Here is a 15,742-nt window from a genome sequence, read left to right on the forward strand (position 1 = left end):
TTAGAGCAAATCTGGCATGCGGTTAATTTGTTGATCAAGTTAATATTTATATACCCTGAAATTTTCAGACGATTAGGACAACTGGTTGTGGGGTGCTGCCCCTGAATTGGCTATTTTTAAGGAATTTTTGCAGTTTTTAGCTCACCTTGCCCATAGGGCCAAGTGAGCTTTTCTCATTACTTTGCGTCCGTCGTCCATCGTCGTCATCGTCATCCATCGTTAGCTTTTACAAAAATCTTCTCCTCTGAAACTACTGAGCCAAATTAAACCAAAATTGGCCACAATCATCATTGGGGTATCTAGTTTAAAAAATGTGTGGCGTGACCCGGCCAACCAACCAAGATGGCCGCCATGGCTAAAAATAGAACATAGGGGTAAAATGTAGATTTTGGCTTATAAATCTGAAACCAAAGCATTTAGAGCAATAATTGTTTATTAGGTAAAGAACTAACTACCCTGAAATTTTCAGGTGAATCCGACAACCTGTTGTTGGGATGCTGCCCCTGAATTGGCAATTTTAAGGACATTATACCTTTTTTTATACGACCGCAAAAAATTTAATTTTTCGTCGTATATTGCTTTCACGTTGGCGTTGTCGTCTGCGTCGTCGTTGCCCAAATACTTTTAGTTTTTGCACTCTAACTTTAGTAAAGTGAATAGAAATCTATGAAATTTTAACACAAGGATTATGACCACAAAAGGAAGGTTGGTATTGATTTTGGGACTTGAAGTCTGAACAGTTTAGGAATTAGGGGCCAAAAAGGGGCCCAAGTAAGCATTATTCTTGGTTTTCGCACCATAACTTTAGTTTAAGTAAATAGAAATCTATGAAATTTAAACACAAGGTTTATGAACACTAAAGGAAGGTTGGGTTTGATTTTTGGAGTTTTGGTCCCAACAGTTTAGGAATAAGGGGCCCAAAGGGTCCAAAATTGAACTTAGTTTGATTTCATCAAAAATTGAATAATTGGGGTTCTTTGATATGCCGAATCTAACTGTGTATGTAGATTCTCAATTTTTGGTCCCGTTTTCAAATTGGTCTCATTAAGGTCCAAAGGGTCCAAAATTAAACTTAGTTTGATTTTGACAAAAGTTGAATCCTTGGGGTTCTTTGATATGCTGAATCTAAAAATGTACTTAGATTTTTAACTGGATTTTTGTGACAAAAATGTCGGTTATTGATTTGGGGATGTACGGCTGGCGGGCGGGCGGGCGGCAATCTAATGTTGTCTGTGCATTAACTCATGAACTGTTCAACCAAAGCTTTTAAAATTTTAATATGTTATTACTGACAACTATACGAAGGTCAAGTTCAATAATGGCGATTTTGACTTTTACCGTTCAGGAGTTATGGTTCTTGAAAGGCGGCAATCAAATGTTGTCCGTGCATTAACTCATAAACTGTTCAACCAAAGCTTTTAAAATTTTAATATGTTATTACTGACAACTATACGAAGGTCAAGTTCAATAATGGGGATTTTGACTTTTACCGTTCAGGAGTAATGGTTCTTGAAAGGCGGCAATCAAATGTTGTCCGTGCATTAACTCATAAACCATTCAACCAAAGCTTTTAAAATTTTAATATGTTATTACTGACAACTATACGAAGGTCAAGTTCAATAATGGCGATTTTGACTTTTACCGTTCAGGAGTTATGGTTCTTGAAAGATTGAAAAATGGAGTTTTCAGTCGTGTCCGTGCATTTACTCATGAACTGTTCTACCAAAGCTTCCCAAATTTTAATATGTTGTTACTGATGACAGAATGGAGGTCAAGTTCAATAATGACGATTTTGACTTTTACCGTTCAGGAGTTATGGTTCTTGAAAGATTGAAAAATGGAGTTTCCAGTCGTGTCCGTGCATTTATGCATGAACTGTTCTACCAAAGCTTCCGAAATTTTAATATGCTGTTACTGATGACAAAATGGAGGTCAAGTTCAATAATGATGATTTTGACTTTTACCGTTCAGTAGTTATGGTTCTTGAAAGATTGAAAAATGGTGTTTCCCGTCGTGTCCGTGCATTTTCTAATGAACCATTCAACCAAAGCTTTTGAAATTTTAATATGTTGTTACTGATGACAAAATAGAGGTCAAGTTCCATAATGACGATTTTGACTTTTACTGTTCAGGAGTTATGGTTCTTGAAAGATCGTAAAATGGCGTTTCCATTCACGTTGCATTTACTCATGAACCATTCAATCTAAGCTTTTCAAATATTATTATTTCAAAATGTTGATACTGATGACAAAATGGAGATCAAATTTGATATTGATGATTTTCACTTTCACCATTCATCAGTAATGGTTCTTGTGATATTGCCAGGACACAAATAAATGTAAATAAATCCGGTTTGCTGTCGTTGTGACAGCCTCTTGTTGATTATTGGCCCAGTTTTCAAGTTGGTCCAAATCGGGTCCAAATTAAACTTTGTTTGATTTCATAAAAAATTGAATAATTGGGGTTCTTTGATATGCCAAATCTTACTGTGTATGTAGATTCTTAATTTTTAGTCCCGTTTTCAAATTGGTCTACATTAAAGTCCAAAGGGTCCAAAATTAAACTAAGTTTGATTTTAACAAAAATTGAATTCTTGAGCTTTTTTGATATGCTGAATCTAAACATGTACTTAGATTTTTGATTATGGGCCCAGTTTTCAAGTTGGTTCAAATCAGGATCCAAAATTATTATATTAAGTATTGTGCAATAGCAAGAAATTTTCAATTGCACAGTATTCAGTATTAGCAAAAAATCTTCAATTGCACAGTATTGCGCAATAGTAAGAAATATCTAATTGCACAGTATTGTGAAATAGCAAGAAATTTTCAATTGCACAGTATTGTGCAATAGCAAGAAATCTTCAATTGCACAGTATTGCGCAATAGCAAGAAATATCTAATTGCACAATATTGTGCAATAGCAAGAAATTTTCAATTGATTGGAGTTATCTTTCTTTGTCCAGAATAGTAGTTGAATCAACTTAAATCATTGTTTTATACAATATACAATGTATATTCACTTTTACTACCAACTGATAAATTAAAACAATCTTTACCATTCAGTGATAACAAGCACCTTTTTTCATTTCAGATTTCATAAATAAAAAGAAAATTTCTTCATACATTTTTTTGAGAGGATTAATATTTAACAGCATAGTGAATTGCTCAAAGGAAAAAAAAGAATTTTAAGTTCATTAGACCACATTCATTCTGTGTCAGAAACCTATGCTGTGTCAACTATTTAATCACAATTCAAATTTAAAGCTGAATCCAGCTTGAATGTTGTGTCCATACTTGCCCCAATCGTTCAGGGTTCAAACTCGGCGGTCGTATAAAGCTGTGCCCTGCGGAGCATCTGGTTGGCTATTATCTTGAATACAATTATAGATAGAGATAAACTGTAACCAGCAATAATGTTCAGCAAAGTAAGATCTACAAATAAGTTAATATGACTCAAATGGTCAGTTGACCCCTTGAGGAATTATTGCCCTTTATAGTCATTTTTTACCAATTTTTCGTAATTTTTTCTAATCTTTTACAAAAATCTTCTCCTCTGAAACTACTGGGCAAAATTTAACCTTACTTGGCCACAATCATCATTTGGGTATCTAGTTTACAAAATGTGTCTGTTGACCCGGCCAACCAATCAAGATGGCCGCCATGGCTAAAAATAGAACATAGGGGTAAAATGCAGTTTTTGGCTTATAACTCAAAAACCAAGGCATTTAGAGCAAATCTGACATGGGGTAAAATTGTTTACCAGGTCAAGATTTATCTGCCCTGAAATTTTCAGATTAATCTGACAACCGGTTGTTGGGTTGCTGCCCCTGAATTGGTAATTTTAAGGAAATTTTGCTGTTTGGTTATTATCTTGAAGATTATTATAGATAGAGATAAACTGTTTAATACATGTTACAATAATGTATAGGCATAGACCAAGGTGAGTGACACAGGCTTTTAAGAGCCTCTAGTTCAAACAATAGGTCAAATATATTTGATGCATGGAATTATTGTAAGATTAACATGTTTGTTTGGCAGTTAATTTGTATTTGACCTTGACCTTATTTTCATTATTCAATATTATGTTTTCCTGATTAAATCTGTTTCTGAGGTACTCTAATCAAAAGGTCAACTATACTTGTTAAACTGAATGTGATACTTGGTAGTAAAATCTTTTATCTTTATGACTTTCATCATAGAATCAATCATTGCCATGGTTGCAGGTGAGACAATTAAGTTTGCACTGCAACATGATTTTCCAGTTAGATAATGTCTAGTGTCTATAAAAGGGAAAGGTTTATATTGTCTGGTTGGCCTCAAGTGTTCAATAGTGAATAAATAGTAGATGTTTTTCTTTACTTGTTTTGTTTGGTTGCTATCATACAGAAAATAAGGACAAATCTCCATAATTTATTACCTTAGATTTGATTGAGATTACTACTTATTTTATCATTTTCTATCTTTCTCACTTGTGTTTTACTTTGTGAATTACCCATATTTGAAGGTTTTTTTCTTGGACTTAGTGATCCAAATAAAAAAATTTGGGGCATATACTGGTATCTCTCATGTATGTTTTCTTCCAACAATCTCAAGGTGCTTAAAGGTCTAAGGGAAAGTAAAACAGAAATGTGTTTATTGAAAACTTTTTTGGACACAAGGCGGGTCCATACAAAACATTTAAACCTCACTAATGTTTTAAAAATCTACTATTTAGAGATCTCAAAGTCAGGTTAATTTATAAGTAAATAGCCAATGATAAAACATAACTTATGAGATAAAGCATATAGGTATAATAGAGCTCCGATCAGTTTTATAACAAATCTATCAAATGCTTAGAGTTATGGAACGAGGAGAGCTCTGAACTGTTTCAATGATAAGGTAACAGCTGAAGGTCATCCACATTATGAAAAGTTGTGGGATTGCTTGCATATATTTTACTATCCATAATATTTCTATCTTTATTAACACAAAATTATTTTTTTATAGGTAATCAGACTCAGACAATAGCTTTAACTATTAAGATCACTTACAAATTTGCGGTAATTTGTATTGATGCATTTAAAGAAAACATCAACACAACTTTAGGGGATAAGCTAAAGACCAATCTTCCTAACAAATGGCCTGGATTACTATGGTGTGGTTCTCAGTGTGTATGGAATGCTGAATGTAGAGGCACATATGCAGATGTTAGTTTTACCTTGCCTGGACTATCGTAAGTATAGACATATAACACTGTTACTTTTTCCTTGCTGCTAAAATTTTGTAAACAAGGTCCTCTCTAACAGTATATATGTTAAACATGAAGGTTTCAGAGAATGTGTAGTAACTGCTGGTTGCATCTATAAAGCCCTGAATTGGGTACAAAATTTCAATTTTTTTCTTGCCCTCTTTAAAAAGGAATTATTTTACATTTGTCTGCAGGTAGATTATGTTGAGTAATATGTGTTGAGCTATGTTTACATCTGCCTTTCAGGTAATTCTTGTTTGACAATAGCTTAAGCTTTTAAAACTTACCTTGTTAACAAGGCAATTTTTTTGAAATATTTCTTGGCTTCTTTTGAAGGGTCAAGCCAAGCATGACCTAAAGTGAGAGCTATTTGTCCTAATGAAAAAATTGGATTTAGGACAAACTTATGTTTTTATAGAAATAATTTAGGTCATTTCAATCAAATTACATGCCTAAAGCTTGAAATTGTTTAATACACTTTAAAATGCTTATAATTTTTCTTTCCAGTCAAAAAATACAAAGAACTAGTAAAACATACACAGTGAAGGAAGCTATGTTGATTTTCATACTGCAGGAAGAAGGACTCAATTTTAATGTAAGAAGGTTATACACAATGTTTATTACAACAAAACACAGATCAAGTCCAAATTTGGGTGGCATCATTTCCAATGTTCTGGAGTTATACCCCTTTATATATTGACAAAAGTATAATGTTACATGCATGCAGAGGCATCATTTTTTTATTATTTAAATAATCAGTCAAAAAGTGATCTGCAATAATCATTACCAGTCATTCAACTTTCATTTGATACCAAAATTACAAGAATAATTCTAACATTTTTAGCTCACCTGGCCTTTTGCCAAGTGAGCTTTTCTCATCACTTTGCTTCTGGCGTCCGTCGTCCGTAAACTTTTACAAAAATCTTCTCCTCTGAAACTACTGGGCCAAATTTAACCTAACTTGGCCACAATCATCATTGGGGTATCTAGTTAAAAAATTGTGTCCGGTGACCCGCCAAAATAATCAAGATGGCCACCATGTCTAAAAATAGAACATAGGGGGTAAAATGTATATTTTGGCTTATAACTCTGAAACCAAAGCATTTAGAGCAAATCTGAGATGGGGTAAAATTGTTTATTAGGTCAAAATCTATCTGCCCTGAAATTTTCAGATGAATCAGACAATGGGTTGTTGGGTTGCTGCCCCTGAATTGGTAATTTTAAGGAAATTTGTTTGTTGTCGGTTATTATCTAAAAAATTATTATAGATAGAGATAAACTGTAAGCAGCAATTATGTTCAGCAAAGTAAGATCTACAAATAAGTCAACTTGATCAAAATGATCAGTTGACCGCTTAAGGAGTTATTGCCGTTAACAGTAATTTTTTACCAATTTTTCATAAATTTTTGTTATCTTTTACAAAAATCTTCTCCTCTGAAACTACTGGACCAAATTTAATGAAACTTAGCCAAAATCATAATTAGGGTATCTAGTTTAAAAATTGTGTTCGGTGACCCAGCCAACCAACCAAGATGGCCGCCATGGCTAAAATAGAACATAAGGTATAAAATGTAGATTTTGGCTTATAACTCTGAAACCAAAACATTTAGAGCAAATCTGTCGGGGTTAAATTGTTTATTAGGTCAAGATCTAGCTGCCCTGAATTTTTCAGATGAATCAGACAATGGGTTGTTGGGTTGCTGCCCCTAAATTGGTAATTTTAAGGAAATTTTGTCCGTTTTCGGTTATTATCTTGAAAAGATCTACAAATAAGTCAACATGATAAAAATGATCAGTTGACCCCTTAAGGAGTTATTGCCCTTAACAGTCATTTTTTACCAATTTTTTATAAATTTTTGTTATTTTTACAAAAATCTTCTCCTCTGAAACTACTGGACCAAATTTAACGAAACTTAGCCAAAATCATAATTAGGGTATCTAAATTAAAAACTGTGTGCGGTGACTTGGCCAACCAACAAAGATGACCACCATGGTTAAAAATAGAACATAAGGGGTGAAATGTAGATTTTGGCTTATAACTCTGAAACCAAAGCATTTAGAGCAAATCTGTCGGGGTTAAATTGTTTATTAGGTCAAGATCTAGCTGCCCTGTAATTTTCAGATGAATCAGACAATGGGTTGTTGGGTTGCTGCCCCTAAATTGGTAATTGTAAGGAAATTTTGTCCGTTTTCGGTTATTATCTTGAAAAGATCTGCAAATAAGTCAACATGATGAAAATGATCAGTTGACCCCTTAAGGAGTTATTGCCCTTAACAGTCATTTTTTACCAATTTTTTTATAAATTTTTGTTATCTTTTACAAAAATCTTCTCCTCTGAAACTACTGGACCAAATTTAACGAAACTTAGCAAAAATCATAATTAGGGTATCTAGTTTAAAAACTGTGTGCGGTGACACGGCCAACCAACAAAGATGGCCACCATGGCTAAAAATAGAACATAAGGGGTAAAATGTAGATTTTGGCTTGTAACTCTGAAACCAAAGCATTTAAAGCAAATCATACAGGGTTGAACTTGTTTATCTAGTAAATATCTATCTGCCCTGAAATTTTCAGATGAATTGGACAACTGGTTGTTGGGTTGCTGCCCCCAATTGGTAATTTTAAAAGAAATTTAGCCGTTTTTGGTTATTATCTTGAATACTATTATAGATAGAGATAAATTGTAAACAGCAATAATGTTCAGCAAATTAAGATCTACAAATAAGTCAACATGACCAAAATGGTCAGTTGACCCCTTAAGGAGTTATTGCCCTTTATAGTCATTTTTTTACATTTTTCATTAATTTGGTAAATTTTGGTAAGTTTTTACAAAGTTTTTTCCTCTGTAACTAAAGGGCCAAGTTCATTACAGATAGAGAAAATTGTAAGTAACAAAAATGATCAGTAAAGTATGATCTACAAACACATCACCATCACCAAAACACAATTTTGTGATGAATCCATCTATTTCCTTTGTTTAATATACACATAAACCAAGGTGAGCGACACAGGCTCTTAAGAGCCTCTAGTTTAAGTTACATCTATGCATAGGAACTATTTTGTTTTTTAAAAGATATACTGGGTATATATAATTTTACTGCTTTCTGGTATTTTCTTTCTGAATGAACTTGAAATAATGATAGCACTTCCTTTGCTGTGTCTAATGACCTAGTGGCTTTTAGATGTTCTATCTTGTGTATCAGCTAGGAAATTGTCACAGAAGATTTGAGTTCAAATTCTGTTCAGGAAAAACAAATATTTCTTACTGCTGTTTTCCATATTTAACACTGTTTGTCGGAGTCTTTTATGTCTGAAAACAAACTCTATGTAAGCATTGTTTTGATTGTAGTAAGAGTTGCTTTTGAATTAAGAGTACAATTTTTCTTTAAACTTTCCATCACAAATTAGTTATTTTTTAGCACACCTGGCCTACATGGCCAAGTGAGCTTCTCTCGTCAACCTAGCGTCTGTCGTTGTTGTCTTACATTAACTTTTAGAAAAATATTCTCCTCTGAAACTACTGGGCTGAATTTAACCAAACTTGGCCACAATCATCATTGTGGTATCTAGTTTCAACAATGTATCCAATGACCCGGCCAACCAACCAAGATGGCTGACATGGCTAAAAGTAGAACATAGGGTGAAAGTAAAGCATTTAGAGCAAATTTTTGACACTGGGTAAAATGATGCAGCTTGAATGATGCTTAGGGTATCTGAATAAAGTTTGTGTTTTGGTTTTCTGTTTTGTCAAAATTTATGGCCCCCATGTCTAAAAATAGAACATAGGGGTTAAATGCAGTTTTTGGCTTATATCTCAAAAACTGAAACTGTTATGGTGGTTATTGAAAGCCATATGTTGACTTATAGTTACATTTATCCTATGTGGTTAATTATACCCCCGCTTTAAAAAAAGGGGGGTATACTGTTTTACCTCTGTCTGTCCTTCCATCAGTCCGTCAGTCAGTCCGTCAGTCAGTCCGTCCCATGAATATTTTTCGTCGCATTTTACTCAGGAACTACAATACAAGGATTTCTTAAATTTGGTTTCAGGGTTTATCTAAGTCAGCTATACCGTGTGATGCGTTTTCAGATTGATCACTCGACAACTTCCTGTTTACCGAACACTTGTATGATTTTACACATGATAACCAAGTTGAAAATTTTCGTCACATTTTTCTCAGGAACTACAATACAAGGATTTCTGAAATTTGGTTTCAGGATTTATATAAGTCAGCTATACCGTGTGATGAGTTTTCAGATTCATCACTCAACAGCTTCCTGTTTACCAAACACTTGCATATTTTTACACTATTAATATTATCCACTTGCGGAGGGGGTATCATCAGTGAGCAGTAGCTCGCAGTTTCACTTGCTATGATATCTTATGATTTGCATGTGCATGTTGTACGTGAGTCTCTTAATCAAACATATATGTTACATTTTATATTAGAATGTAGCAGGTGCAAAGCTGGAAGAGGATTCAGTTACTGTAGATGAAAATCCTTCTTGTCCTTCTGGCTACACTGTTGTTGGTGATACTTGTGGTAAGTTTTAACATTTTAGTATTAATTTACCTAAAATTATCTGTTACATAACAATCATGTGTATAGACATTTTTAGCAATTCTTTATGCCCTGGTCTTAGGCAATGTATATAAAGGCATTAAGTGTCACCCTTGATCTTCCGTCTTTCTGTCGGTCCAATTTTCATTTTCTTAAAGTTTTCTTTATTTAAGTTTGATGAGACTCATACTCAATGCTAAGAACTACAACCCACGAATAATATATAATAAACATTTCTGACTTAATTGTCTATTTTAAATTCTAGATTTTTTTTAATTTAACCCAAGTACATCCTTCATAACCCAATAGGCCAATATTCATTTGTATTTCTGATATTTGATATAAATACAAATATTGCTTTTTAAATTAAATTTTTGATTTCATCTTGGTTTTGCTGGTCTACTTTAAGAGCAGTTTGTATATTCTGATAAATGTTACTTTTTGTGTGAATCATGTTCTTTTTTTATAGTTATGTGTGGAAAAGGAACATATAGAAATGACACAACAATGTCGTGTGAGTTCTGTCCAATTGGATCATACCAACCTAATGTAGGACAAAAAGTTTGTACATCATGTGAACCTCCTAAAACTACACTCACCTATGGATCAAATTCATCTGCTGACTGTATAGGTAAGTTTCTATCATTATATTTATCATTGGTAATGTGTTGGATTTTAAGAAACATAACAAAAATTGTTATGTTTTTTCTCCTGTTCAGTATATACATGTATGTAGTAATTATTCAAGTTTGAATATGCTTTTATACCAGATTTTTTAAGGAAAATACTGTTTTATAATAATTGGTTGCCAAACAGTGTCTGTGCAATAATTTAAAATTTTTTTGCCAAAATCTTTTCAAATTTAGATGTTTTAAAAAAAAGTATGTTGTCTCCTGTGACTAAATTTAAATGAAGGTCAAGTTTGATTTTCACTATTAAGTTTTTATTAGCTCACCTGATCCGAAGGGCCAAGTGAGCTTTTCTCATCACTTTGCGTCCAGCGTTGTCGTCCGTCGTCTTTAATTTTTACAAAAATCTTCTCCTCGGAAACTACTGGGCCAAATTAAACCAAACTTGGCCACAATCATCATTGGGGTATCTAGTTTTAAAAATGTGTGGCGTGAACTGGCCAACCAACCAAGATGGCCGCCATGGCTAAAAATAGAACATAGGGAAAAATGTAGATTTTGGCTTATAACTCTGAAACCAAAGCATTTAGAGCAAATCTGGCGTAAAATTGTTCATCAGGTCAAGATCTATCTGCCCTGAAATTTTCAGACGAATTGGACGACTGGTTGTGGAGTTGCTGCCCCTGAATTGGCAATTTTAAGGAAATTATACCGTTTTTTGGCTATTATCTTGAATATTATTATAGATAGAGATAAACTGTAAACAGCAATAATGTTCAACAAAGTAAGATCTACAAATAAGTTAATATGACTAAAATGGTCAGTTGACCCCTTAAGGGGTTATTGCCGTTTATAGTCATTTTTACCAATTTTTCATAATTTTTTGTAATCTTTTACAAAAATCTTCTCCTCTGAAACTACTGGTCCAAATTAAACCATATTTGGCCATAATCATCATTGAGGTATCTAGTTTTAAAAAATGTGTGCGTTGACCCTGCCAACCAACCAAGATGGCCGCCATGGCTAAAAATGAAACATGGGGGTAAAATGTACATTTTGGCTTACAACTCTGAAACCAAAGCATTAAGAGCAATTGAGACATTGGGGTTGCAAGTTTGTTTTGCAAGTCAAGATCTATCTGCCCTAAAATTTTCAGATTAATCTGACAATCGGTTGTTGGGTTGCTGCCCCTGAATTGGTAATTTTTAGGAAATTTTGCTGTTTTTGGTTATTATCTTGAATATCATTACAGATAGAGATCAGCAATAATGTTAACCAAAGTATGATCCACAAATAAGTCAACATGGACCACTCCCTTTATAGTCAATTTTTAATGATTTTGTAAATTTTGTAAAGTTTTGTAAATTTAAACAAAATATTTTCCTCTGTTACTAATGGGCCAAGTTCATTATAAATTGAGATAAATGTAAGAAGCAAGAATGTTCAGTAAAGTAAGATCTTCACACACATCACCATCACCAAAACACAATTTTGTCATGAATCCATCTGTGTCCTTTGTTTAATATGCACATAGACCAAGGTGAGCGACACAGGCTTTTAAGAGCCTCTAGTTATTTGTTCAGTTGAAGATATAAATAAAAAAAGTTGTGGTATAAGTGCCAATGATACAACTCTCCAAGTCACAATGTATAAAAAGTTAACAACTTTTGGTTAAAAAAGATGTCTTTAGCACAGAGCCTTGGCTCACATCTAACAACAAGCTATAAAGGAACCCAAAATCACTAGGGTATAACAATCCAATGTTATAAATCTAAATAAAAAACAAGAAAGAGAAACACTTATGAACTACACCAACAAATGACAACTACTGAACAACGGGCTCCTGACTTGGGACAGGTGCATAAAATGCAGCAGGTAGACCTTTAACCCTTTCGCCGATGAGTCCCGGTTTACCGGGATTTACGCTTCAGACAGCTGACGATGAGTCCCGTTTTACCGGGATCAGAATACATCTTTTATATTTCCCGCTCAAAACAGTGCAAACATGAGTTATCTTTCTTTGATGAATACCCGGATTAAAGTGTAAACATGACGCTTCCGTTTGTTGAAAACCGTGTCAAAATCAGAGGAAATTTACGGAATTTACGAGAATTTGAAATGAGGGAACATTTTTTTTGAAAAAATATGGAAGAATTGAAGCCAAACTAGTATACTTTTTTGACATAAAATGTTGTTTTTTGTACAAAACACTTGGAATGGACATCGTTCAGTGTGAGGAATTTGTACAGCCTCATAAATTTTTTCAAAATTTTGCCGTTTTGGGTTAAAAAATTACGATTAGGGGTGAAAGAGCAGAATTTTGAGAATTTCACCTATATAATGCCGAAAATTGGAAAATTTGAATATTTTATGAAGAAAACATAAACAAAACTGTAAACATGGTGTTAGTGAATAAAATAAATACACAAATATCTACAAACAGGTTTTTATTAGCTCACCTGGCCTAAAAGGCCATGTGAGCTTTTCTCATCACTTGGCGTCCGTCGTCGTCGTCGTCGTTAACAATTTTTCAAACATCTTCTCCTCTGAAACTACTGAATGGATTTGAATGAAACTTAGCATGATTGTTCCTTAGAGTATCCTGCACAAAGTGTGTGCTTCGATTTTTGATCCGTCAAAAAACATGGCCGCCGTTACTTAAAATAGAACATAGGGGTGAAATGCAGTTTTTGGCTTATATCTCAAAAACGAAAGCATTTAGAGCAAATCTGACAAATGGGTAAAAATGTTCATTAGGTCAAGATCTATCAGCCCTGAAATTTTCAGATGAATCAAATAAACCATTGTTGGGTTGCTGCCACTTAATTGGTAATTTTAAGGAAATTTTGCAGTTTTTGGTCATTATCTTGAATATTATTATAGATAAAGATAAACTGTAAACAGCAAAAATGATCAGCAGAGTAAGATCTACAAATAAGTTAATAAGACCAAAATTGTCAATTGACCCCTTAAGGGGTTATTGTCCTTTAATGACAATTTTTCACAATTTGTTCATCATATTTGCTAACTTTAAAAAATCTTCTCCTCTGAAACTGCTGAATGGATTTGGATGAAACTTAGCATGATTGTTCCTTAGCTTATCCTGCACAAAGTGTGTGCTTTGATTTTTGATCCGTCAAAAAACATGGCCGCCGTTACTGAAAATAGAACATAGGGGTCAAATGCAGTTTTTGGCTTATATCTCAAAAACGAAAGCATTTAGAGCAAATCTGACATGGGGTAAAAATGTTCATTAGGTCAAGATCTATCAGCCCTGAAATTTTCAGATGAATCAAACAAACCATTGTTGGGTTGCTGCCACTTAATTGGTAATTTTAAGGAAATTTTGCAGTTTTTGGTCAATATCTTGAATATTATTATAGATACAGATAAACTATTAATAGCAAAAATGTTAAGCAAAGTAAGATCTACAAATAAGTCAATTTGACCAAAATTGTCAATTGACCTCTTAAGGAGTTATTGCCCTTTAAAGACTTTTTTCACAATTTGTTCATCATGTTGACTTACTTTAAAAAATCTTCTCCTTTGAAACTGCTGTATCAATTTCAGCCAAACTTAGGCTAAATGAGTTTTAGAGTTTCAGAGTATCTAGTATAAATTTTATATTTCATTTCCTTGTATGTCAAGAAACATAGCTCCTATGGGTAAAATAGAACATAGGAGAAAATGATTTTTTTTTTTGCTTTTGAAGAAAATAGGACGATTCAAAGAACATTTAAATAAATTGAAAAGCCAAAATAATCATTGATTAGAGATTAAACCAAAAAAATTCAGGTGAGCGATTCAGGCTCTTGAGAGCCTCTTGTTGATATTTATTATGAAGATCTCCCACTTGGAGTAAAAGTAGCCAGGGAAGCCATCGTCTAGGAGTAGCTTCTGTCTGGGCAGCAATCGGTGAAAGGGTTAAGTAGTGAAAAGTGATATTAAGATTGATTTTGGCCTTTCAATTTCTGAACCCTTCAAAATTTTTTAATTTTTTATTTGATCTTGCTGTGAGGTCCATATTTGCAATACTATTTACATGCTGAAAAATCAGGTTTGCTGTTAATCTGATAGCCTCTCCCTATACATGAATCCTTTTCATTAAAAGACAAATATGCAAGAATACTCCGATCTACTATGGAAAACAAATTAAATTAGCATGAGAGTGTACATTGTTTTATTTCTCTTCAGATGACTGTGAACCTGGTCAGTATTATGATATTGGTAATTCTGTTTGTGCACAATGTGAACGACATCACTATCAGGACATGAGTGGACAGGAATTTTGCTATTCATGCCCTCTGGGGATGAAAACTAGTCAGAAAGGATCCAATTCTTCTGAAAGCTGCTATAGTATGTATAATTTATAGTTATAAAGCCAGTTCCCTGCATATTTCTACTGAATCGAAAGTCTTTCAGATAACACCTTTAAGTAAGACAGTGCATTACATTTGCAATAAAAATCATTACGTTTGAGCATAGTTTTTTGTCGAGCCTGCAACTTTTGTTGCAGAAAGCTCGACATAGGGATAGTGATCCAGCGGCGGCGGTGTTAGCTAATTCTTAAAAGCTTTATATTTAAGAAGGTGGAAGACATGGGGTTAAAGGCATAAAACTTTGCTCAGTGCTCTGAGCACAAAAATCATGCTCGAAACATGAAATCCAGCAATTTGATAGGTTGATTTTCGAGTCTGAGTACAAAAATCATGCTCGAAAGTTTTATGACCGTGAGGCCAGGATGCTTCATACTTTGTATATGGATGCCTCATGTTACGAAGTTTCCGTCAGTCACATGTCCAATGTCCTTGACCTCTTTTTCATGGTTCAGTGACTACTTGAAAAAAAAAAAGATTTTTTGTAATGTTAAATTCTCTTTTATTAAAAGTAATATGATAACTATACAACCTTGCAAGGTCCTCATGCCCGTCAGACAGTTTTCACTTGACCTCGACCTCATTTCATGAATCAGTGAACAAGGTTAAGTTTTGGTAGTTAAGTCCATATCTCAGATACTTTAAGCAATAGGTCTAGTATATTCAGTGTATGGAAGGACTGTAAGGTGTACATGTCAACTGGCAGGTGTCATCTGACCTTGACCTCATTTTCAAGGTTCAGTGGTTGTGGTTCAGTTTTTGTCGATCCTGCAACTTTTGTTGCAGAAAGCTCGACATAGGGATAGTGATCCGGCGGCTATTTTTGAAGGTGGAAGACCTGGATGCCTCATACTTTATATATAGATACTTCATGTTACAAAGTTTCCGTCAGTCACATGTCCAATGTCCTTGACCTCATTTTCATGGTTCAGTGACCACTTGAAAAAA

The 15,742-nt window shown here is 33.8% G+C and overlaps 1 protein-coding gene across 1 annotated transcript in view; it reads left to right on the forward strand.

The window, feature by feature from the left end:
* LOC139488564 (uncharacterized) overlaps positions 1–15,742 on the forward strand; it is a 221,513-nt gene that overhangs the window by 135,098 nt on the left and 70,673 nt on the right. Inside the window, exons 51-55 of the mRNA XM_071274290.1 lie at positions 4,986–5,211; positions 5,734–5,821; positions 9,678–9,771; positions 10,259–10,420; positions 14,613–14,774. Of these exons, the coding sequence (XP_071130391.1) occupies positions 4,986–5,211; positions 5,734–5,821; positions 9,678–9,771; positions 10,259–10,420; positions 14,613–14,774 (732 nt within the window). The remainder of the gene's footprint in view (positions 1–4,985; positions 5,212–5,733; positions 5,822–9,677; positions 9,772–10,258; positions 10,421–14,612; positions 14,775–15,742) is intronic.

Source organism: Mytilus edulis, chromosome 9 (genome assembly GCF_963676685.1).
Source record: "Mytilus edulis chromosome 9, xbMytEdul2.2, whole genome shotgun sequence".
Classification (NCBI taxonomy): domain Eukaryota; kingdom Metazoa; phylum Mollusca; class Bivalvia; order Mytilida; family Mytilidae; genus Mytilus; species Mytilus edulis.